The 26375-nt window shown below is 43.9% G+C and overlaps 1 protein-coding gene across 1 annotated transcript in view; it reads left to right on the top strand.

Annotated features, from left to right (window-relative positions):
• The window catches only part of POLA1 (DNA polymerase alpha 1, catalytic subunit), a 353950-nt gene that overhangs the window by 76672 nt on the left and 250903 nt on the right, over positions 1 to 26375 (top strand). The window contains 2 exon segments of the mRNA XM_042458289.1: positions 177 to 323; positions 1638 to 1760. Of these exon segments, the coding sequence (XP_042314223.1) occupies positions 177 to 323; positions 1638 to 1760 (270 nt within the window).

Raw genomic sequence — 26375 nt, 5'->3', positions numbered from 1 at the left:
TTTTAACTTTTGCATGGTCAATCTGTTGGCCCAGCCCAGGAAGACATGGCTTCTGGACTAATCATTAGGATTTTTTTGATCCAGGGCTCTGGAACATTTGCTGACAGAAGGTTTAGTAATAACAACTTAGGGAACTAATCTGTTTGGTTGTGTTAACATATCAAACTGAATCACAGGATGGAGAAGAAGAAATTCCTGAATTACCAGATTCATCTCTAGACATGGGAATTTTGCCTAAAGAGATCAGAAAGCTAGTTGAACGAAGGCGTCAGGTGAAGCAGTTGATGAAACAGCCAGATTTAAATTCTGACCTCTACTTACAGGTATGTTTAACAGTAAAGCTTTTTGTTGCTTTATTGCATAACTTTCCTCAAACACTGTACTGTAGTTTGAATGCAGAATAAATGGTGAAAGAACATGTAACAACTTTTAAATTAATTGCTTACTGTTTTAGATGTGGGTCATAAGAGAAATTTACATTTAAGAAAGAGTAATTATATTTCCAGTTTTTCTTGAAAAGAGTACATGATATCTGTAGCTAGATAAACTTGTTTCTGTCTTTCTGTTGCTAGAACAAATTGAGTAAGAGAGCAACAATGTCTGGATGGCTAAAAAACATATATTCATTTTTACTTGATACACAAATGATACATTTTAAAGAAATTAGCCATTACTTTTGGCAAATTTCTTATGCAAGGAAAGTTATCATGTTACTAACATTAAAAACAAAGACACCTTTTTCTTTCCAACATACAGTAAGTAAAGAATTTTCAGCCTCTAAACTTGACAGTAAAGGAAGAGTTATGTACGGTTGGCCCTTCCCTTACGCAGGGGATCCATTCTGGACCCTGCCGTGTAAGGGAAATACCGCGTAAACTCAAGACCCATTAGAAACAATGGGGCTCATTCCTGTGGCGTGCACCTGGCATGTACCCCATTGTTTCTTCCGGGGCGCGGGAGAAGCTTTTCCAGCACGGCTTCCAGCATATGTTGGAAGCCGTTTATAGCATGCCCATGTATAACACAGGCACACTGTACCTCTGTTTTCCCTTTATTGTTAAAACGTCATTTGATAGCAGGTCAACAAAACAGAGGGAGTAAATCAGACTTAGAGCAAAGTGCCTCTGTACAGCACACATGGGTGGTAAGGAGGCTGCATTAGTTTTCATTTCATGTGCAGTGCTCAGCCACTCCTTGGGTGGCCCATGAACGTCAGGGAGTCAACACACTTTCTCTTGGTTGGTGAAACTCACATATCCTGGGTTTTTCCCATCAACTGCCCCAAAAAACGGGCAGGAAGGATAACAGTCTCATAGTAAGCTTTCATCTTCCCCACTGCCTGGTGATCTATGTACAGATGCACCTGTTGTTTCTCTCCTAATAGTGAAGAAGAAACAGTGATTTGGTGGTTATTTCTGGAAGAGATGAAATTTTTCTCTACCCTTTAAATTTCAGCCTCAAATCAACAATACCACACTGGTGATGAGGCAGTTCATTACAAAATTTTGAGGGCACTTTCCTGCTCTGGTCACAAGCTCCCCATGACTAGAAGAGAGTCTGAGACAGAAGGGAGGATATGGGACAATATCTGAAGTTTGTAACTGCATGTTGTGACAAGTCTCTGTATTTCTTTTCAGTATGATATCAGACAGAAGGCGCTGAAGCTTACAGCTAATAGCATGTATGGATGCCTAGGGTTTTCCTACAGCAGATTCTATGCAAAGCCTCTTGCTGCTCTGGTGACTTTCAAAGGCAGAGAGGTGAGTCAGTAGTGATTGATATGGTGTTTATTGTGTGTGTGTGTGCATGCGTGCGTGCGCACGCACATGTGCAACTTGTCACTGAAATGTAATCTCTTCCCAGTCCTACATTAGAGTTAATAAAACTTTTTTTTATAGAAAGTAACTGGATGCAAAGACTAAATCATCATGAAATTAGTAAAGTATGGGATCATGCAGACAGGCCCAAAGGAGCTGAGTGAGGCTGCTCTGGTGCTAATTGTGCCAGGTCCACAGCGACCGCATAGGCCTGCTCCTGATGCAGGCTGCTGTTGCATTCCCGAACCAGGACACCGTCAGGAGTGAATTATACCCACTCTTTTTTGGCCCAGTTCTTTTTCATTGATGCAGCCTCAGCGCAGCTTCAGGCTGCATTCGGGGTGTGTGCAGTGTAAATGGCACGCCCCCAATGCGGTCTGAAGTCATGTCATTTTGCCCATCTGTTTTAGGCAAAGTGAAGTTTGGTGTACTTACTTATCTTTCACAGTTGACTTAGCCACAGTTATGCATGCACTGATAACTTCTCGATTAGACTCCTGCAATGCGTTTACATGGGGCTGCCTTGATGACTCAGAAACTGCAGCTAGTGCAAAATACTAGTGCTAGACTGCTCACTGTAGCTCCATTCCAATACCATATAACACCAATTCTGATGGAACTGCACTGGTTGCCAATAGATTTCTGGTCTGAATTCACGATGTTGGTGATAACATTTAAAGCACTAAATGAGGGAACACCTGATATGTACCTACCTGAGAATTGAGATCTATTGGATGGACTATCCTGTGTTCCCACCAGTAGGGAAAATGCATTGTGGGAGAATGCATTTCTCTACAGTGATACCCCAGTTGTGGAATTCCCTTTCCCTGAAAACCCTGTTGGTGCCAACATTGGGATCGTTTCAGTGCCAAGATGAAACTTGGCTTCTTCTTCGTGGTCTCTGCGAATCATACAAATGGGTTTTCAATGCGCCTGCGCAGTGCTGCTCGGAACCTACTGGAATCACTGGGCAGAGTTAACTCTGCAACATTTTGAAACTTTTTGGCGGTAACTCCGCCCACCCGTTATAAGGCCCCTGCCTTCCCGCTCTTTTCCCCAGTTCCTTTTTTCCGCCGCGCTAGCTGCTTCTAGGAACTTTCGCTTGCTCTTGCTTGCTATCGGAATCACTTTCACTTGACCTCGGACTGCTTTGACCATTCTCTCTCTCCGGCCCCGGTAACTTCGGACCTCTTCGGCTTGTTTTTGACTTCGCGACTTCTTTCTCCCTTGGATTGACGACTCAGAAGGATGCCTGCGCCCTTCAAGAAATGTGATGTTTGCGGGGGCAAGGTGCCCGTCCAGGACCCTCATTCCTCTTGCCTGTTTTGTCTGGGAAGGGACCATGATGCCAGAGCCTGCCACCTCTGTAAGTCTCTGTCTTCCCAAGCCAGGAAAAACCGGGAATCCCGGCTGACTTCGGCCATTGCCTTGGGAAAGGTCCGGGAGGGACGTCCCCGCTCGTCATCGCTCCCTCCGGCTGCGCCGCCCGCATCCTCTTCACGGGCCAGCGCCTCAAGTGTGGTCTCTGTCCCGGCCGGGACACGGTCTCCGACCACCTCTGATGTGACCCGTGGTCCCCTGAGACCCAGTGTCACCGATGAACCCTCCAAGCGCCCCCAGAAAACCTCGGGGACTGAGGGTTTCGAGCCCAGGGAGAGATCCGGGAGGAAGCCATCCCCGGAGGGCTCGCGCTCGAGAGAGCGTCAGGAATCGGAGGCTCGCACTGCCTCGCTACCGTCCTCCAAGGCGTCATCGAAAGCATCTCGACATGCCCCCAGGCTGCCCGAGATGGAGGCATCCTCCTCGACGAAGGTGGTACCATCGGAGAGGGTCAAGACCCACTCCAAGAAAACCGCTGCCCTACATGACTTGCCGGACAACCCGTTCTTCCCGCCTGAGGACCTGGCGGCGACTCCGACGTCTTCCAAGAAGAGGCGTCATACCGAGACCACCGAGGCTCCTCCACCCAAAAAGTCCAAGTCCAAGTCCAGGACCAAGGACCATACCGGGTCGGAGCGCCCGGCCAAGTCAGCAGAACATGCTTCACGCAAGCATCGTTCTCCTCCCAAGGAGACCTCGGAGAGGACCTCCTCGCGCCCTGAGGCGACGACTGCGATGCATGCGACCACGATGCCGACCACACTGCTTCCGCTGACCGAAGATCTGGCCGTCATCAACGAGCCAATCTCTCCTGAGAGGGAGCCTTCTCCACTTTCTGTCCACTCGTATGTGGACGAGGCTGCCCCGCTCTCGGACGTCGAGGAGCCGTGGGGGTTGGACACAGACATGTTCTTTGACATGGAAACGCAAAGATACTACATGTCGGTCCCCAAGGAGAAGGCCTTCAGGGAATTCACCAGGCTTAATCTGCGACCTGCGATTCCCCAGGGAGACAAGCCATCATCCTCTCAGGCTGTGGCCTCATCCTCGGTGCCTCGTCGCCAGCCCTCCGAGCCACCGGCTCCACAAATCCCGGCTCGCACTCCATCTCGAGTCAGGGTGACGGATATTCCCCTGACATCTGACTCCGAGTCGGATCGTGATCGCTTGACTCCATCGCGGGAGCCTTCTGACGGAGAGGACGACCCATCCGACCCGCCCTCGCCGCAGGAGATGCACCACCCGGGCTCCTCATCACCCACCGATGATGTTCGCTCCTTCAGTGAACACATCATCAAGATGTGCCGGACTCTTGACATCGAGCTTTCCCCGCCTGAGGAGGAGGCCCGTGACCCGGTAGAACGCTGAGTCCTCGGTCGTGTTCCCACTCCACCATGCATCCCGATGTTGCCTTCTCTGCAGTCCATCGTGCAGAGGTCTTGGGATGCTCCGACTTCGCTCACCACGTCCTCCAAGAAGGTCGAGACGCTGTACCGGATCGCACCACCGGCTTGCCCATGGCTGACCGACCATCCTAAACCGAATTCGGCCATTGTGGAAGGGGCACAGTAGACCTTTGTGCCGAAACAAGCGACGTCCCCGGCCGACCAAGAGGCCAAAAAGATCGATGGCCTGGCGAAGAAGGCTTACTCCTCGGCCGCCCTCATCGTTAAGGCGATAAATTACAATGCCTGTATGGGGGCATACATCCAGGCCCTGATGGAGGGAATCTCGCCCATCGTCCCTGACGTCCCTGATGAGGTCCAACGCCGCTTGGTGGAGATCCGTGACGAGGCCCACTCCATAGGGAACTGGATCATCACCGCTTCAAGAAATGTCGCCGACTGCGCGGGACGAGGCATGGCAGCATCACTAGCCTTGCGCCGACACGCCTGGCTGAGGGGATCTGACCTCAACGCCAATGTGAAATCTGCCATTGAGGACATGCCACTGGACGGCACCGGCCTTTTCCACGCCGACACCGACGAGCGTCTGAACCGCAAGTTCAGAATGAAGGCTGCTGCTAAGAAGCACGGGATGTCGTCCGCTCCCATCTCGCCCTTCAGAAGGAGGCACCGTCCTTGGCCACCGCAAGGTCAGTCCCAGGGCTCTTTCGCCCAAGATCGACAGCCCCAACAACAGGGCTCGCAGAGGCGCCGTTATCCCTCGCAGTCTTCCTCCTCCTCTGGCCGCCGCAACTTCCCGCCTCGGTACCGCAAGTCCCGCCGGCAGGATACCGACCAGGGGAAGAAGAGAACCTGAAGGGACGTAGCGCACTTCGTTTCCCCTCCGTCCTTATTCTTTTTGGACATCCTAAGGCCCTTTGCTACCATCTGGGCCTCGATAACATCGGACTCGTGGGTCATTAACATCGTCCGTAGGGGATATGCCCTCGAGTTCCAGGAGCTCCCTCCAACCGGAGCGTTTATGTCCACTTCTCCCTCGGACACCCTTCTCGACGAAGTGCGCACTCTTCTTCAAAAAGGGGCAATCTCCCCTTTACCGCCTGATCAAATTTCTAGGGCCTTCTTCTCCAGGTACTTCACGGTACCGAAGGCGGATGGGGGGATCAGGCCCATCTTAGACTTGAGACAATTGAACCTGTTTCTTGAATACCGACGCTTTCGAATGGTAACCTTAGCCTCCATTCTGCCTCTGCTCCACCAGGGCCTATGGTTTGCTACCGTCGACCTGAAGGATGCCTATTTCCACATCGGGATCCGCGAGTCTCATCGAAGATTCCTCGCCTTTGCTGTGGGCTCCGTCGCGTACCACTACAACGTCCTCCCCTTCGGCCTTGCCACAGCACCGAGAGTCTTCACGAAGTGCATGGCACCGGTGGTGGCCTACCTTCATCAAAAGGGGTTCATGGTCTTTCCATACCTGGATGACTGGCTGTTCGCCGCCGAGTCCCAGAGAGAACTGCAGGAGGCACTCTCATTCGCCTTACGCCTTTTGGACTCCCTCGGACTGGTCATCAACCGAGAGAAGTCCCACTTCACACCTTCCAGACAAGTCAAGTTCATCGGCGCCATCCTCAACTCCGAGACATGCTCCGCCTTTCTCCCTCCAGACCGTTTCCAGGCGCTGACGACCGCCATCAGGCCTTGCATCTCCCACAGAAGGGTGAGGGCCAGAGACGTCCAAATCGCCCTGGGCCACATGGCATCGACGACATTCGTCACCCCTTGGGCAAGACTTCGTCTTCGACCTCTCCAATCCTGGTTCCTCTCCGTCTTCTCCCCGTTGGAGGACCCTCCTTCAAAGTGGCTCACGGTCCCGAGACCGGTGGCCGCTTCCCTCAGATGGTGGCTAGACAGCTCCAACGTCTGCACCGGGATGCCCTTTCATCAGCCCCAAGCACAGCTGACTCTAACAACCGATGCATCCCTGGAGGGATGGGGCGCCCACCTGCTCGACCTCGTCATCAAGGACAGGTGGTCCGCACAAGACAAGCTCCTCCACATCAACGCTTTGGAGATGCTCGCAGTGGAGAAGGCTTTGAGGGCGTTCGAGTTTGCTGTCACAGGAAGAGTGGTTCTCCTGAGGACAGACAACACCACCGTGATGTACTACATCAACAAGCAAGGTGGTATCAGGTCCAGGACCCTGCTCGACCTCACGCTCCGCATCTGGGACTGGTGCATCCAGAAGCGCGTCCTCCTCCAAGCGATTCACCTTCCTGGGGAAGACAACGAGCTGGCAGATCGCCTCAGCAGATCTCCTTCGGTGTGCCACGAGTGGAGGCTCCATCCCGAGACGGTCAGCGACCTCTTCGATCGGTGGGGAACCCCCCGGATCGACCTCTTCGCGACCAGGTGGAACAGCCACTGTCCCCAGTTCTGCTCCAGGAGGCGTTTCGACGGATCCCTCGGAGACGCATTCGCCTTCCTCTGGACGGGGGAGCTCCTCTACGCCTTCCCTCCGTTCCCTCTCATCATCAGGGTGGTGTCCAAGATGACAACGGACCGCTCGCATGCGATCCTGATCACCCCGTGGTGGCCGAGACAGCCGTGGTTCGCATCCCTTCTCCACCTCTCCAGGAGATGCTTCCTCCGCCTCGATCCCCGCCCGGACCTGCTGTCGATCCAGGACGGTCGGATTCTCCACCCGGACATCGAGAGCCTGCCGCTGGTGGCCTGGAGGATTCGGCCCTGACTGCCTTGCCGGAGGCAGTGAGGACGGTGATCCTGCCTGCGAGGAAACCTTCCACCCAGCGGTCTTATGCCCTGAAATGGAGGAGATTTTGCCTCTTCCTTGACCAAAAGGGCTTGTCTCCTGCACAGGTGTCCACTCCAGTGGTGCTGGAGTTTTTGATGTCACTTTTGGATGGAGGGCTGTCCCTCACATCCATCAAATGCTACCTGTCTGCCATTTGTGCCAAATATCAGTTCGGGGGGAGGGTTTCTGTTTTCAAAGACCCCTTGGTAAAGGGATTCTTGAAGGGTTGCGCCAATCTTTACCCTCCCGTGTCGGTACCAACGCCGGCTTGGAGTTTGGAGTTGGTACTGTCCGCCCTCCAATCCAAGCCCTTTGAACCAATGGCCACAGCGGACTTGAGACTACTGACTTGGAAAACCGCCTTTCTTGTGGCCATCACCTCTGCCCGCCGCGCGGGCGAACTCTGTGCATTACGGAGGGACCAACCATTCCTGAGGTTCCACAGGGACAAAGTGGTCCTCCGTACGGACATCTCCTTCTTGCCGAAGGTGGTGTCTGCTTTCCACATGTGCCAGGACATTGTGTTGCCCACTCTCGCATCCAACCCGACGTCGGATGAGGAGCGACGCCTACACTCTCTTGATGTCAGGAGAGCTCTGGCTTTTTACTTGGACAGAACTGCTGCTTCCAGTCGGTCCGAGAGACTTTTCCAATGCTACTCGGAACCGAAGAAAGGGCTGCCTGTGTCTGCGCAGAGGTTGTCCAAATGGGTGGCTGGTACCATCCACCTCTGCTATGAACTGTTAGGCAAGCCTCTCCCTGGCAGGGTTCGGTCCCATTCCACGAGGTCAATGGCAGCATCCTCTGCATTCCTGTCGGGGATCCCCTTGGAGGATGTCTGCAAGGCTGCTGTATGGTCCCAACCTCTGACTTTTATAAAACACTATAGGTTGGACACCAGAGCCATCCGAGACGCAGCTTTCGGGAGGGCTGTGTTTATTTCAGGGTTGCATTGATTGAACTACTGATGTTTGTGTTCACTACACTTGTACAGTTGACACTGTTTACATTTGTTTATGTGGGTTTACACAAGTCCTATGGGATCGGTCTTGCATGACCTCTGTTCCCTTCTCAGGTTTAGCAAAGTTATTGCTGTTTGATTTGTCCATGATCAAAAAGACTGACTCTTTATGGTTCAAGGTGTTTTATTGTAATAAATATACCTTTGGTTTACCATAGCTTGGTTTCAGGACACTCCCTCCGCCGCATACCTAAGCTTGTCAGTCTAAACCCATTTGTATGATTCGCAGAGACCACGAAGAAGAAGGACAGGTTGCTTACCTGTAACAGTATTTCTTCGAGTGGTCATCTGCGAATACATACAAATCCCACCCGTCCGTCCCCTCAGTGTCCTGCTCACATTGGCTCTTTCCATCGCCTGCTTGGCGGAAAAATTGCAGAACTGGGGAAAAGAGCGGGAAGGCAGGGGCCTTATAACGGGTGGGCGGAGTTACCGCCAAAAAGTTTCATTATGTTGCAGAGTTAACTCTGCCCAGTGATTCCAGTAGGTTCCGAGCAGCACTGCACAGGTGCAGTGAAAACCCATTTGTATGTATTCGCAGATGACCACTCGAAGAAATACTGTTACAGGTAAGCAACCTGTCCTTTTCATTACAGCCTTCATACCAGCTGATTTATCCAGGCTGCCATTTAATCCAGGGTGCTATTTAAAATTGTTTTAACTAGTTTGAAAATAATGTGGTTTTTAATTATAAACTGTTTATTTTTTAAATTATTGTTATTATTTATTATTTTAAATTGATTTTATTGTAACCTCCTCTGAAATCTTTAGCTATAAGGCAGATATAAATATTTTAATTAATAAATAAAATGTTAATAATGTTAATAATAAAGATATTTTTTTAAATCTGGAGTGCTCGCAAATGGTTTTGGTACCTTCTGATCCCAAATGGTCCACCCTGTTGCTGTTTTCAGGAACTGGAAACAATATTCTGGTCAGTTTGGGGGGGCAATTTCCAGCTTTGTGCGGCTGAGAGAGAAACAGCAAAATCGTGTTCTCTACAGTCATTTTTTTCACCAGGAAATTCAGTAGGTTTTATGGCTGAAAGAGTTGTTTTATTTGAAGTAGGAGTGGGCTATGGTGGGCCCAATATATAGAAACAAACTACCATATATACTGGACTATAAGTCGACCTCATGCATAAGTCGAGGGCAGGTTTTGGGACAACAATTAGGGATTTTACTATGACCCATGGATAAGTCGAGGGTAAAACTTGTTGGCTCCTTTAGTGTGTGCCTGCAGCAAGAGGCTTTTTAATTTAGGCTTTTTGTTTCATTCTTCACTCCCCAGACCGTGACAGTGCAGGCAGAAGAGGGACTGTTTGTTTAAAAGCAGTTAATCACCCAGGACTCTTTCTGCTTGGCTCAAATGAGAAGGAAACTGCTCTCCTGACTGCATGGGAAAATCTGAAAGAGCTGCTATCACATTACCATACTGACTTGTAAATAAGTCGACCTGGGATTTTGGGGTCAATTTTGGGCATAAATTTCTCGACTTATAGGCTAATATATACAGTATATATAGATCATCAAACATTTAATGCTGTTTTGTGGGAAATTGTAGGTTAGGTAACCAAAAAAACCAAAACAAAAAACAAACAAACGAAAACACAGCCTGTGACTATTGCTTATTATAACTTTACTAATGTACTATTGTTTGTGTGTATGCCTTCAGGTCTTTTGTTGACTTGTGACAACCCTGTGGATTTCATAGGGTTAAGCAAGGAATGCTCAGAGGTGATTTTGCCAGTTTCTTCCTCTGAAATATATCCAACAGCATTTGGTATCTGTTGGTGGTCTTCCATCCAAGTAGTATCTGGGGCTAACTCTTGCTTAGCTTCTAATATTAGATGGGATCTTATTTATTTAGGTATTTATATCCCGCCCTTCAGCCCTAATGGCTCTCAGGGCGGCTTACATTTATTATTTTTTAACCAGACAGTTCCCTGCCCGCAGGCTTACAATCTAAAAGACACGACACAAAAGGAGAAGGAATGGTGAGGGGGGAGGGGATCAGGTCCAGCATTCTTCTCTCCCTCTGAGTCCTGGACCAAGGCAGATGGACCGGAGGGAGGACTCTGCTTCTTCCAGGCAAGCCTGGTGGACCTAGCCTGCCTCTCTCTCTCCCTTCAAGATGGTGGCTGAAGGGAGGGCTAGTCTTCTTCGAGGCAAGGCAGTTGGACCTCGCCTGCCTCTCTCTCTCTCTCCTTCAAGAGATCTGGTGCCTTTAGGGTATTTTTTTGCTGTTGTGGTTCTTCAAATAGTATCCAAATTATGGTGAGCCTATGACAAACCTATCAGGGTTTTCTTGGTAAGATTAATTCAAAAGGGAATGTGTAATTGCCATATAATTAGATTTTTTTATTCAAAAACTTGCATTTTATAAAAACCTGTTGATTCATGAATAATTTTCATGTAATACTTAATACTGAAAGCATTGATTTGTGTTCTTTCTCTTTCTTTTCCTACTCACAACTGCTTCTGAACCAAAACCAATAGATTGGATGGATTTATTTATTTATTTCACTTCTGTGCTGCCTTTCTCCTGGAAAAGGACCCTAGGCGGCTCACAAATCAAACCGTTTAAAATTTTTACAATAATAATAATCTTCCATTTAGACATTTCCTTGTTTTGTCACTGCATAATTATTGAACAGGTTGATGGCATAATGTAATAATGAATAAGACATAGGGTTAGGGTTAGGCTCTTAGCAGAACGTCTCAAGCTGAATGCATATCATATTGTCTTTTGTTTTGTTCGGTAGTTTTTAATTTGTGTAACAGTAGTATGATAATTATTCAGACACTTCACTAGATGGCGATAGAGATCTTGTGTTCATTAACAAAATCAAAACACTTCTGGTCACTAAACATTAGTGCTAATTATACTTATCTCTGTCTGAAATTTCCTATATTAAAGTACATAACATAAAAATGGGTTTTACTATTTTGTATTTGCTTAATTCATTGCATAAGACTGAGGCAGCTTTCCCCAGTCTAGTGTCCTCCAGATGTTTTGAACTTCAGCACCCATGTTTCTGCACCACTGGACATGTTACCTGGAGTGGTGAAGTGCAATGTGAAACATCTGGAGAGCTCCTTATTAGGGAAGTCTAGTTTATGGTACCACACAAAGTATGGCTTCTGTAAAGCATTTTATTCTTCACTTTTTAATAGAACATTAGTGACTGAAACTTGTTTCATAGAAACAGCCATTTCAAGCATTAAGCAACATGTATGATGACTAAATGCTCTTTTAGTATACATACTTCTTTGTCCATGAAGGACTAGATATTGAGAAGGGGTTATTCAGTATTCATGTTTTTGCTGTTTCTGACAGTGAATCTCCAGAGAAGTATAGAAAGTAGATTGAATTGTGTATTCTGTTTGCTAGAAGTAGCTAGATATGCAATAGTATAATATCACCATATTTTGTTGACCAAGTGTGGGTGGTATGTGGGTGTGTAGAGACTGAAACACAGACTTTCATGTTTCCACCTACCCCCAGAGCATACCACACTTTCCCATTGGCTACAGCCCACAAATTTTAATCCAGTTCAGTTTATATCTTCAGATTCCTTCAGCTTGGCTGGTGGTGAGGCATGATGGGAATGGTAGTTCATCAGAACCTGGAGGTCCATAGGTTCCCCAACCCTAACCTAGACCAGTGACTTTTCCGGCAGGCCTATGCAAATGATTTTTAAATTGTAATTTTTAAATCATGTATTTTAAATGTGGATTGTTTTAATATATAATACATAATTTTTAAAAAATTGATGTCTGTTTTTAACTGATGTTGTACATTTGTTGGAGATCCGGGTAAGAATTATTATTATTATTACTACTATTACTGCTGGTGCTATTACTAATAAATATAAATGAACTCTTTCTATGCCACTGGGTTGCTCTGAACATTTGACAATGCTGCTAACAAGGACCATAAAATTAATTTGGCTCATGGTCAAGGCCATGCTGACCCAGGAGAAAGGAGGTTTGATAGTCATGATCTAGCAGATACTGATTACAGTGCTTGAGCTGACTCAGTTAAGCTAGAGCAAAATTTGTAGTGGCCGGTGATGGTTTCCAAACCTTTCGCTCAGTCAAACCAGAGTTATAGTCATGGGCCATAAAGCCCAATCCCTTGCTCAATGCAGAATCTCCAGCTGAAACATCTTCACCAGATAGCTGTTTAGATTTTTTTTTCCTTTGAAAACATCAAGAGAAGAAGACCCTAGGCAATTGGGTCCATTGCTGAACCCTTCTTACTGTCAAGAAGTTCCTTCTAATGTTCAGTTGAAATCTACACTTGAGTAAATTTAGTCATTTAGATCCTCTGGGACAGCAGAGAACATGCCTGCTCCCTTCTTCTCTCAGGCAACCCTTGAGGTATTTAGAGATTGCAATCATGTCACCCCTCAATCTTCTCTTCATCAAGCTGAACCTGCCCAGCTCCTTCAACCTTTCCTCATACATTTTGTTCTCAATACCTCTTATCATCCTTATTGCCCTTGTCTGAACTCACTTCAAGATGTCCATATCAGTCTGAACTGAATGCAGTACTCCAGATAAGTCCTGACCAGCACAGACTACCAGAAGGGGCAATTCATCTTTTACCTGAAAAAGAATGGTCCAAGGCCCAAAGACAGAAGAGTGGTGTGTGTGTGTGTGTGTGTGTGTGTGTGTGTGTGTGTGCGCGTGTGCGCGCGCATGCATGCATTGGTGGAGGCCATAAAATAGTATTTGGGGTGATATGCAGTGCCAGAACTGAGCTTTGCTTATCCTTGACCTAACAAGTTTATAATGTTGTTTTTCTTACAGGGAATAATATGAGATATAGAGTTAGAAGGTTGTTCTTTCCTCCTTGCTGCAGTCCCTACTGAGTTCCTATTGAGGACTGCACTGTCTTAGCATAGTAGTGGGCATTCTTAAGGTGCCAATGGTTGTTGCTTCATTTGAAGGAAGCGGGCACAAAACTTCCAACTCGAAAACTGTGTAACTTTACTGGAAAACTTGGCTTTATCAAACTAAGTGTGTTCTAGCCCAAGTGAAGTGAGTTTTATATACTGTATATATTCATGTATAAGTCTAGAAATTTAGGTGAAAAAATCAACCCAAAAACCATGAGCCGACTTATCCATAGGTCCGTGTGAGTACTGTACTTTAACTCTTATTTTTTAAAAAAGAACCATCTCCTGGTGAAAGGCAAGAATATAATCTGTACTGGAACTACTGACCTCCTCTATTCTCATTCATCCAGCCTTTAGTGTGAGCACCAACAGTTATCCTTCTGGAATTTTGTAAGTTCTTTGGCATTGTTTTCCTTTGCTTTGTCCTTTACATCATTTGTTAGATGCTCCTAAGTTTTACCCTCAACTTATCCTTGGGTCATATCAAAATCCATAATTTTGGTCCCAAAACATGACATATACATGAGATCCTGTTTCATTATATTAAAACATTTTTACTGTATTTCCATAACAGTTATTTCAGAGTAACTTGGTTAAGATGTCATGGCTTTGTTGTTTTGTTACTGTACGTGCCTTCTTATCCTAGGGCTTTCTTGGGAAGATTCATTCAGAGGATTACCATTGCATGTATGTTTGTATGTTTTGAGGATTTTAAAATATTTATTTACTTATTTACTTTTTGGAAGTACTAGAATGGTCTAACAAAAAATAATCTATACCAATCTTACAATAAAATTTAAACTAGCATGGATTGTGTTAACGTTGTTTTCTAATCATAAAACACATACAACATGGAAAAATAATTTTCATTGATCATGATTCAAGACTTTTAGAAAATTAATATCCATGCTCACACCCCTAGTATATTTTCACATATTATAATCAATGTTGGTAAAACTATGACCAATACTGATTTTCTGTATGTGTATTATCGTATATACACGTCTATATGTCGATTTGGCAATTGAAATACTTCCCTTTAAAATGGTGTTAAAGAACAATTTTAGTACACTTTTCTTTGTTGCTAGAGTTGTTATTCAATTTTATGTAGATATTTATTTGACCTCTTACCTGGTATCTTTGAATTCAATCACTGTGCTGTAATATTACTACTCATAATAGTTCCAGTTTTTCATTGTGCAACTCTTATTTTCTTGTTCAGAATCAGTTTTATTGGTCTGAGCTTCATCCTAGAGTTGATGTCATTACTATTTCTCTCTTCCCCTCTTTTCATTTAAGGACATTTGAGGTTTAAACACAAAGTGTTTTAGTAGATCCTGGGAGAATTCAGTTGCATTGTATTTAGCTAGTTTTTTGTGAAATGAATAGCAGTGCTGCATTGTCTTACTCTTCATAGTGAGGAAATTAACTCTTTGCCAAGACAGGCAACTTCATTTACTGGGTGGGAGCATGAAAGGCATGCATGATAGTAGATTATCGCAATTATCAAGTATCAGTACTAATGTGGTATTTGTCCCTGCCCTTTTGCCTGTTAAGTGAAGTCCTATATTTTGTGTCCATCTGTTCCATCATTTCACTCTGTCTGCAGATTTCTTTCTAGTGCTTGTATATGTGTGTGTCAATTGAGAACAGTTGTACTAATCATTTATTAATAGTCTTGTTCGTAGAATTTCATGTAATGAGTCTGCTTATTAAATCTTTCATTTATACTGTGTGATATGAAACTTTTGACTTAATGGCATATAGTTTTGGAAAATTTCCCTTTCAGTTAGGCCTCAGTCTTTTGGCTGTCTGATATTAGTAAGCTAGAGATCTTGTTCAAAGATTAGAATTCAAGGTGCAAATAGTTAGAATAGTAAGATGAATTAGTGTTTTTTCATACCTAATATTTTTTATGAATTAAGTTAGTCAGATGAAGAAATGTCAATGTAAAATATCAGAACGACTCTTACAAACTTCAGTTCTGATGTGTATATATATATTTCAAAATTACAAATGGGAAAAATAGAACCAAAAATAGTATGGTTGTGCTGGGTAGAGGAAGTACAGGAAATCAGGTATACTTTCATCACCAAGGCTGAATGAGCTTAAATTTGTCGGAAATGGAAGATTGTTTTGGATTCCTTACTGCTAATCCTAGTTTTCTGGGACCTAGCATTGGATTTTATTTAGTTGACCTGTACAGGGGCTTGTACAGATGATATTACAGTGCACCCTTGTTATACGCTGGGGTTTGGTTCCAAGTTCCCCCGTATATAACATTTTGCTATGTCATTATATTTATTGGGGCTTGAGCATACATGGATTTTGTTATACACGGGGGATCTTGGAACCAAACCCCAGCGTATAACAAGGGTCCACTGTAATATCATCTGTACAAGCCCCTGTACAGGTCAACTAAATAAAATTATAAAAAATGGAAAATCCAGGTTGGATATTTGATATTTATACTTTTTTGGAACATTTTCAAAACGTGTATGCTTGAATCCGTGTATAAAAAATCTGTGTATAAGAAGGGCCAACTGTAAATTATACAATGGTTATTTTCAATTCTCCCTACTCATGTAGTATGTTGCTTGAGACTGGGATAGATACCTTTTGTACAGATTGTGGGTCTTATGTACTAGGCAAACAGACTCCTTGTCTATTTTGGTTCTTTCCTCCTGCTAGTGTTAACACTAAATGCAGTGATATGGTAAGATCTGGATTTTACATTATGTTAGGGGTTGTACACATATTCAATGTTCCTGGGTAGCTGCAGCAATTTGTTTGGAAAAATAATATGTGACCTAAGTACTTCCTGTGCCATTACATCTTGACAATTTAAATCAATTGAGCCTGGCTGTAGGGATTTTATGAAATGAGAGGAGCACAGACTTCATAAAGGGAGAGGACCAATAACAGCAGCAGCTGTCAGATTCTAGTACCATAAGCCTTAGGCTAGAAATTCTTTGAGAACTTGTTTCCAACCACACATGGTTATAATTGATAAGTTCCTAGATTGAGCTGCAGTGGATGAGGCAGAAAGCTCATCTGCTCAGCAACTTAGTTAACTAATTGTTTAGTTTTTATTAAAGTCGTGATGGAGTCATAGATGACAACTGAAAAACAAATATGTAATAGTAGACTGATGTGTTAGTATCTGTACTTTGGTTTATAAGAATTGAGAAGTTACAAATCTCTTGGACTTGTCATCCTAGTCTCCCTTTAGGGAACAGTCTCAGTCTGAAAGGCAGGCAACGACCAGTCATTTCTTGGTTAAATATAAGCTTTTATTATAATAGATTTTAACCAAAACGTTTTAGGGTGCCGAAATCGGGACCCAGGGCGACAGCAGGGACAAGCTTTTATACAGTCTCACTTCCAGTACAGCTCTTTCCCACCAGTCAGCACTTGCCAGCCCATTCCTTTTTACACATTCTTTTCTTTGTAAGGCAGCTAATTCCTTATATGGCCTAAGGTGGGGTCGGTATTCCTCACCCACAAGTACTTCTAAGATAGTTGTGGCCTTGGTCAGTTACAAACTGTCAATATTTAAAGTTTTTCTTGTGGTACTACCATTTTATATTTGTGATCAGAAAGGGATGGATGTTGCACTAGAATTCCAGATCTGTTCTTGGTTTTTGGACAGTGTTTAGTTGTTTCGTTAGTTCTTTTTCAAATTGTGGTTAACGGTAGACTTCCTAATTTTTGATTTCTTGGAGGAAATTCAGGGCTGAAACAGAAGGCCCTGAAGGGGTGGCTTGATGCTGCCCCTTCGAATGCCGGGTTGGGGCTGTGGCAACTGCATGCCACACCCCCAAACCATCTTTTTGCCACTTCTTTTTGAGCCAGCAAAAAGCCAGCTTTTCTGCTGCTGCCACAGCTTTATGTGCGTGCAGCATATAAACACCACACCACTAGAGTGCTGCAAAGCTGGCCACTGTGTGGTTGGGCAGGCAGCGTCACACTGGTTTGGGGTGGTGACAGTGTGCGTGACGTCTGAACGCCGCACTCTGATGTCACCCCCAAGCCAGCACAAAGGGGCAGTCTGCTTAGCCCCGCAATTCTGATGCTTCATAAACCATTTACAACTAACCTGAGGGTGAGGGTGAGGCAGAGTATTTGCTGCTATCTTTCGTTGTTCTTCACAAATCAACCTGTGTTTTTTATGAGGAAACTGTAGTAAAGTTTACTATTTTATCATAGTGCTAATTTATAGAAATTCACATTATTTGTGCTTGTGATGCATGTTTATGTCTATTATGTTACATTGGGCCCTTGGTATCTGCTGGGGTTTGGTTCCAGGACTCTCTGGTTCCAGGACTCCAGATCCATTAAATACAAAGGTATAATAAAATAGTGTCCTTTATATAAAATGACAAAATCAAGACTTGCTTTTTGGAATTTATATATTTTCTAGAATGTTTTTTAAGCTGTGGGTGGTAGAATCTGTGGACATGGAGGGCTGGCTGTAGTTTATATTACAGTAATTTATATAGTTCCAAGGTGCAAGCTTAAAAAGCCAGCATTGTTAGTTGTGAAATATCTTTATAATCTGTGCCATAGATGGCTGTGAGTCTTCTCACCTTCTGAAGACATTGCAAATACTGTCCATGGCTGCAGACATGTGTGGATTAATTGAGGGCAAGATTGCAATCTGTTTATTTCAAGTATTTGGCCTGTCACGGCAGTTCAAGAGCAAAATTTGCACATGGTGAACACAAGCTAATACAGTACACTAATAAATTCTTTGGTCAGGAACGATAACTATGTTGATGGCCACAATGCAACAATGACATATAGCTGGTGGAATGTTGGTGATCAAAGTAACCTTAGCGTGCCTTTGTGCACACATTTCAGTGGTACACACCAGTTGTTTTCAGAAAGGTCATTTATTGATTTAAATGGCTCGGAGACAGTTTTACCAAGTCCAGTGACATATGTAAGATTTGGTTCATAATCGGCATTTCTGTTTACTTTTTAAGATCAGTAGTATAATGACTAGATTGTTGAGGCTGGGTGTGAGAGATCCAAGTTTAGATTTGCATCCACCTATGATGTTCACAGTATGATATTTGGCAAGTCATTGGCCCTTAGCTCAGCCTATCTCACAAGATGGAGGAATAGGTACAACTACAATTAATACGTTAATTTATTCAATTTCTCCAATTATTTTTTGCAACTAATTAATGCCAGCAGACTACTAAGAGTAGTTATTACTGTTAAGAAATCTAGGACATCTAATTGTAATTCCTAGTTTCCAGTCTCTCAGTACTACGGTTGAAAGACTGTAATGCTTGGTTTTAGCAAATTCGCAAAAATAGTAGACTCATAAATGCGAGATAATAGATCTTTTACTTAAAATTATAAATAACAGCAGTTATTGAAGAAAAGAAACTAAACGATACATTACAGTCATAGTGAAACTGGGATTTTTTTACTCCCCCCCCCCGCTCTCCAATATTGAACGCATACTCTGAAGGATTTCCCAGCCCTCCAGTGCATGTTTGGGGGATTCTCACAATGTTTTTGACTTTTGTATAAGTAAGTCATTGTGACGTTAGGTGCTCCTGCTAGTAAAAGTAAATACAGGCCCAGTACAGATGGGCCACAACGCATGTCTTGATGACCTGCTAGGGTTTCTTGGACGTCACTTAGGCTTGTACGACAGCCAAAATAAAGCTGCTTCGAGTCACAGTGGAGGTAGGGTGTTTCAATATGCATGCGTCCTAAGAGTCCAGAAGTCGCACCAAAGCCACGCTCCAGCCCTAAGGACTGGAGTGTGGCTTTGGTGTGTCTTCTGGACTTTTAGGACGCATGCATCATTGAAACACCATACCTCCACTGTGACTCGAAGCAGCTTTATTTTGGCTGTCTGTAGCAGGCCTTAGAGACGTATTCCGTATGTCAAAATGGCAGTGCCCTGTACAGATGGGCATCGCCATTTTGACGTGAAGGATGCTTAGCGTCCGCACATCATGATGTGATACTGATGTCGTGAGTGCGCCATTAGCGCACTGCGGCATCAGTATCGCATCACAAAAAGAACCTGCTTTTTGTGGGTTCTTTTAGCTCCATGAGGAAGTCTCATGGTTTGTCTGCTGTGGCTTCCTCATGGAGCAAAACAAGGCGCTGGCAGTCCACTCTTTTTGGGCGGTCTGTACCAGGCCACAGTCATTCCGATGTTCAAGCTAGTTGAAAATTTTGGTGATATGCAGGTATTTATATATTTTATTTGAAGCTTAGTAATTGCATTTTCAGGTGTAGTTTGACAAATAGTGATGTGATACATTAGTCTTGTTAATGTGTTTTTATAGCAAGCATCTCTGGAATTCTGCTACGAGTATTGCATTTCTTTGTAGCCACAATAATAGTGCCCTTTGCTGAACAGTATCACTTTCCACATCAAGGTTCAGAGCATGTGAATGTGTCTCCTTTAGAACAGGTCTATAAGTATTAAGTGAATGTTACAGGAATCTTTTTGATTCATGTAAAGCAAAAGTGCAATTTATTTTGCTTTTGACTTAGTATATTACTCATTCTCTTTGGCTAGTTTCCTTTTCATATTTTATAATTAACCATATTTTATCACATATATTTGAATGCTCATATTATCTGTAGCCAGAAAGAGTAAGAATGAATTAGAATTCCTAGAATTTGTTCTTTCTGGCTCAACTTATATCACTGTTTAAAAGATGACATAGCATACTGGTGTTAACCATGACTTTGGGAAAACAAAGCAAAAACCCTAGAACTTGGTTTAAATGTGTTTATTTAGGACTTTTAGAATAGGAAGTCTTTAAACCAATGTTGGTAAACCAAAGAAGTTGTATGTCTGAAGCGTTCATGTACTGATTCTAAATATTAAAATAATTTTAACTGTAGGTCTAGTTGGGAGGTAATGGCTGTCCCAAAGTCAGTTAGGCGCCTTACAGACGGGCCTAAGCGGCGCCGTCGTTGCGCCAGGAATACGCACGAGGGGTGGTGCTTCCGGACGCGCCTTGCCCCTCGCGCGTATTCCGTATGACAAGATGGCGGTGCCCTATACAGACGGGCGCGGCCATCTTGACGTAACGGACGCGCAGCGTCCGGACGTCTAAACCCGGAAGAGCCGTCACGAGTGCGTGCTTTGGCACTTGCGGCGGCTCTTCCAGGTTGCCGGAAGGAGTTCAATTTCTGCACTCCTTTTTTGCAGCGCGGAGGAGTCGTGTGGTTTGGCTGCTGCGGCTCCTCCGCGCTGCAACTGGCAGCGGCCCAAGACCGCCCCTTTTGGGCGGTCTGTAACGGGCCTTAGTAAGCTTCCCTCTTGCAATGAGGCATGGTATGTCTTTGACAGTTCAAATCAGGAAGACAAGTGACAGACTGAACTAAGTCATCTTTCCTGAGAGTGTCACTGAGCTCTCATGACTCACTGAAGAACGGCTGTGACATAGAATAGTAGCTTCTGCAATACTCAGCTGGCTTAGAATCATGAATATGTTTAGTGAACCACCAAGACGTTTGTAGGACATGATTACCCATTTGTTACAAGAGATTGAATTTCAATTGGTTTTAAAATCCAGGTAAGAGTCTTTGGGGCTGACATATTTTGTGAAGCATGTTACTTTTGCTTTTATATGCAAAAATAGTAGGAGCATACAATATATGTATATGAGTACATTGATATACTGTATTTTCTGGCGTATAAGACTACTTTTTAACCCAGGAAAATCTTCTCAAAAGTCAGGGGTCGTCTTATACACTGGGTGTTGTCTTATAGGGCAGGTGCTGAAACTTCCAAGCCAGACTGGGAGAATCTGCAGTTGCTGCATATGGTGGGGGGAGTTAAAAAACGGCCATGGCTGCATCCTCACCATATGCAGCAACCATATGAAAGCAGCAAGGGTGGCACTGTACAAGTATGGTAAAAGAAAATCCACTCACTAGAATTCATGGAAAGAAATGACTTAACGCAGTACTGATGGCGAGGTGAGGGGTGTCTCACCGGGAAGGTGTAAGTGAAGGGCGGAGCAAGCTGCAGGCATCCAGGACGCCTGGGGTATGGAAAAAGAGCAGTGTTTGCACCACCGCTCTGATAGTCTTGGAGACAGGGAGGGCTGGGCAGGCAGAGAGAGCTGATCAATCCAGCCAGGCTTTGTATACAACAAGTTTTCCTGCTAAGTACCTGCATGTCATAAGCATTTGAATGAAAATTAACATATTAAAATCAAATCTTACATTTTTAAAATTTTTATTTGGTGTGCGTTGGAAGAGGGGTAGTCTTATACGGCGAGTATATCCCAAACTCTATATTTTAACTGGAAAAGTTGCCTTTGTCCATGCGCCCCTGTGTAAGCAAAACATTCATTTGTTGTTTATTGTTGTTAGCTGCCCTCAAGTTGACTTTAACTCAAGGCAAACCTGTGGATCAGACATCTCCAAGTCTCCCTGTCCTCAAGCTCTCTGCTCAGGTCTTGCAGGCCCAACCCTGTATCTTCCCTGATTGAGTCTAACCGTATGCCACAAATCATCCTGGGCATAAAATACTGTTTGAAAACACTGAAGTTCTGGACCATGCCAACCACGACCATGTCAAGAAACACAGGGAAGCCATTGAAATCCGCAAACACCTGGACAATTTCAACCGGAAAGAAGAAACCCTTAAAGTGAATAAAATTTGGCTACCAGTCCTGAGGAATAGCAAAATAAGGACTCAGCAAATGTAAATGGGAAACCATTCAGACTCAGGGACTTTCCCAGCAGATAATGATCACCAATTAGCAGACATTAATCCTCTTTTGAATTAGCCTCCCAACCTAAGGCTGGCCATCAGCACAGAACAATACACATGCAAATCACTCCTGCATTCCCAGGCTCACACAGTATATATACACTCAACTTTTTCCAGGCAAAGCATTCTCTGAAGATGCCAGCCACAGATGCTGGCGAAACATCAGGAAGAAACTTTTTTGGAACATGGCCACATAGCCTGGAAAACCCCACAAAAAACTATGGATGCTGGCCATGAAAGCCTTCGACTTTAGTGTTTCTTACTTTACATTTCATAATCTTGTCCAGTTCTTTCATAGCTGCCCTTCCTGATCCCAGTCTTCTTCTGATTTCCTGACTGCAGTCTCCGTTTTGATGACTATTTTAACCAAGGCATGGAACTCTTTGACTGTTTCAATTTTCTTGTGTTTTGCGGTGAATTTTTGCAGATCTTCAGTGGTCATTATTGATAAACAAAAATTACCAGTGCTTTTTAGAGCCAATCCTCCCTTCATGCATGTGTTTTGTTTTTAAGTACAGTGTACCCTTCTTTTATGCAGGGGATCCGTTCCGGACCCCCCACGGAAATGGAATAGCGCTTATGCTCTATGTATGCTCTATGTACGCATATGCTCTATGTTATACGCAGGTGCATTGTATATGAATAAAATCTGGTTGATACAAAATCAGATTTTGATGTGAGAACCTGCTTCTGGGAGGTTACTATAAATTTATTTCCCTAAGTATATGATTTACTGAGATCTGCTTATTCTTCTGTGTGGAATGAAGGTGACTGTGTGGCTGTCTATATATGTTGCCGACATGGTAGCCTAGTTGGGAAGCCAGTGTGTCATTGAACCTGCCTTTTCTTTTTTCAAATGAAGAATGAGAAACCTTTAAACAGCTTAAGTGTCAGCACTTTCTGCAGCTGACAGGAAACTGATCTGCTCCTTGGCTCTTTTCCATGGGTGCCAGTACACTGTTGGCATGCAGCTCAGACCAGAGGTGCCCTGTGCCAGCTTCTTTTACAGCTGGGATGGTCGTGGCAGGGAAGAGCGGTGGTAATGTCTTCCATCTTGCAGCACATTATGACAGCCTGTATAAAGAGAGATGGTGTGTTTATTGGGTGGCTACTTCTGTGGCTTTTTTCTTCTCCTTTTGACCACATGGAATGCCTTCATCAGGGCCCAAGCCTGTTTGAGAGGAAAAGATTGCAGCCTCTCTTCAGCTGTCAAAACAGGGACTTGTTTCAGGGTTAAAGGTCAATGAAAACTGTAACTTGAGCTGCCTGATGTAGAGAAATCTAATTAGTAAGGGCAATTGATTTAATCACTTAGGGCTTTTAGATTCCCCCCCCCCCCCAAATTCAGGATCTTTATAATACATTTTGAGTATACATTTATTCCTTTTTTTTTAACCTTTAATTTGAACAGGAACGTGATTTATACCTTGTAAGTGGCAGCACTTACTATGAGGTACTGAAGTGGAGGATTGTGTGAAGTATCACATTTTAATGGTAGTGGCAATTAGGTTATTAGCAGTTAGTTGTATTGCCTGTAGGTCACAAATAGTTTTCTTTCTTTTTGTAGGGGGAGTTATGGGTATGAAGGCACCTGGAGTGCTTTGCAACACTCCTGCTGTTTTAGTTGCAAATGACAAGACTGTGTGCTGTCCTCATTGTTGAAGCATAATACAATTATTGTTAAGCACCAGCCACCTGTTAGTATCATTCTTTCTAAAGGTCATTGTATGGTGCCTTGCTGTCTGACTTTAACAGCCCTGTATCAGGTTTGTTGGTCACTGATTTGTGTGGGCAAATGTTTCACAAGAATGTGACACTAATGTCTGAAACAAGTTGGGAGGCAGATAAACTCTGAAATTTATAACATTTTTATTTTGTTGTTGTAACTGTTGAGATGGTGAAGTATTACTTGGGTTCGGACCACCTTTATCACTGAAGTTTCTTATGTAAACTGCAATACTACTGTTGTGTGTTTTACATAGAAAATACTCTACAATGTAAAAATCTTTTTCTCTGTTGTGTAACATATTCAAACAATACTGTATTTTGAAATTTATCGGTAGCCATCTTTGTGTGCTGATTTTAGAAATTCAGTACTTGAAACAGGTATAGTTCAGTTTTGCAGAATAACAGTATGGGTCACTTAATCAGCTTTAGCCCTCTTCAGGCCTTACCTGGCTTGAATCATTGCTTTCATTACGTGGAAAGTGACCTTTTTGTGGTCTCTGTGACTAATAGATCATTCTGTCCCCACACAGCCTCATCCTAAGAAACATCTAGCACTAAGCTCTCCTTTTACTGAGAGCCCCACTGTTGTACATGCTCCCACAGCATTCCCACCTAATCATTTTGGCTCCTTTTCATCCACCATAGTATAGCATCATTGGGGTGGACAGACCGCCCCAAAGGGGCAGTCTGCAGCCGCCCATTCTCCCTCCAGAGGGAGCACACAGCAACCAAACTGCGTGGGCTCCCTCGGTTCCGAAAAGAACTTGCTAAAAGCGCCAGTGACATGCTCACAACGCAAGCATGGCACCTGGAGGTGTGGATGCGGCACCACACTTGTGTCGTGCATGCCGCCATGTATAAATGGTAACATGTAAAGATGGCGCCCTCCATACGTATTAGGGTTGCAGAGTGTGCGGTTGCCGCGTGCTCTACAACCCTAATTTTGATGCTGACATGGCGCTTGTGGTCTGTCTGTACCTTGCCCTAGTCATGGACTTGGTCTTTTGAGTTTGAGCTATTCCCTTACAGCATTACTCTCTTTTGTCCTTTTGTCTTTCTTTTCCATAGTTTTATTTTACTGTATTTTAAAAAAATAATAATATAATATAATTTATTTATAGCCCACCTCTCCCTGAAGGATCGAGGTGGGTAACAATCATAAAATATCACAATGACATTAAACATAATTCCCTAAACCCCAATTAAAAAACAAAACATCATAAAATACAATCAGTTTACTAAAATCAATCTAAAATTAACCCTCATTAAAATGAGGCATTGTAGGATGAGTAAAGCAACCACAGTTATGGGGCAATGGGAGAGCCTGTCTATCAATATGGAAATGCCTGCCAGAAGAGATCCGTCTTAATAGCCTTCTGGAAGTAGTCAAGTGTTGTGATTTGATGGATCTCCTCCGGCACATCATTCCAAAGTTTAGGAGCAGCCAATGAGAAGGTCCTCTGGGTAACTACAGAAAGACTAGTCTTCTTTGGCTGTAATAAGTTAAAATAAATAAGTTATTTTAACTTCATTTCAAATTAAAATCGATCCTCTACATTTGCAGCTTTGACTTTTGTGGACTTGATTATTTGTGGTTTTGATTAATATGTTCTCTCTAGGAATTTCAAGGTCCTCTAGCGCAATTCTGCTGAAAGTTGACTGTAGATATGTGCTGGAGAACTTAGAAACTCCTAGAGAAAACACTTCTCTGGGCATTTGTAGGTCCTCCAGCTTGATTCGCTGATCAACTTCTGGCAGATGCTGACCATAGAGTTTCACTGGAGGACCTGGAAATTCCTACAGAGGTGTTCTCTTAGGTTAAAGGAATAATATTCTTTTATTTGCAGTTTTTACACATTCATGGGGACCTTCACCTCCAACTTTAGCACATATGGAGAGAGCACTGTCATTTTCATTGTTATTTTTTCATTGCATCACCCAACCCAGTCTTCCAACCCAATCATGAGTTTATGGCTTTTTAAAAATGTGACTTTGGTGTGGCTAGAAAACTCCTCAAACTGATGACTGCTTCCATTGTTTTTCACATTTCAAAGAAGCACATATGCTAGATAAATACCTGCATTGTGTAGTCTTTAGACATGCTTGGAGGAGCAGAGCATGATTTTTGAAAGAGCTTCAATGTGGGAGAATGCCGTTAATGCTTCAGATCTCATAGACAAAAACCAAGTCACTTTATTCAGTTTTAGTGGGTATTTGTTCTTAGATGCTCCACCATCTGTGGAACAGTTGATGGCATGAAAGTTCTTTCCATTGACTTCTACAGTTCTGGTTCAAGAGCCATCAGAATTACAGATCCCTCAATCCTTGGGTCAGACTTCAGTACAATGAGGAATACTAAGAAAGCAAAGAAAAAGAAGGATGTGTTATGACTGGTTTTGAAAAATGTAACATATAATGTCTAGAGGTTCAGTGAACCTGTGTAATTTGATTAATCTGATGCATAAGAATCAGACAGAGACATGCCTTTGGCTCTCCCAGAATCTGGGCAACTGGTGATAAATAATAATA

The sequence above is a fragment of the Sceloporus undulatus genome, chromosome 3, assembly GCF_019175285.1.
Source record: "Sceloporus undulatus isolate JIND9_A2432 ecotype Alabama chromosome 3, SceUnd_v1.1, whole genome shotgun sequence".
In the NCBI taxonomy this organism is placed as follows: Eukaryota; Metazoa; Chordata; class Lepidosauria; order Squamata; family Phrynosomatidae; genus Sceloporus; species Sceloporus undulatus.
This window is presented reverse-complemented; position numbering and strand designations above follow the sequence as displayed.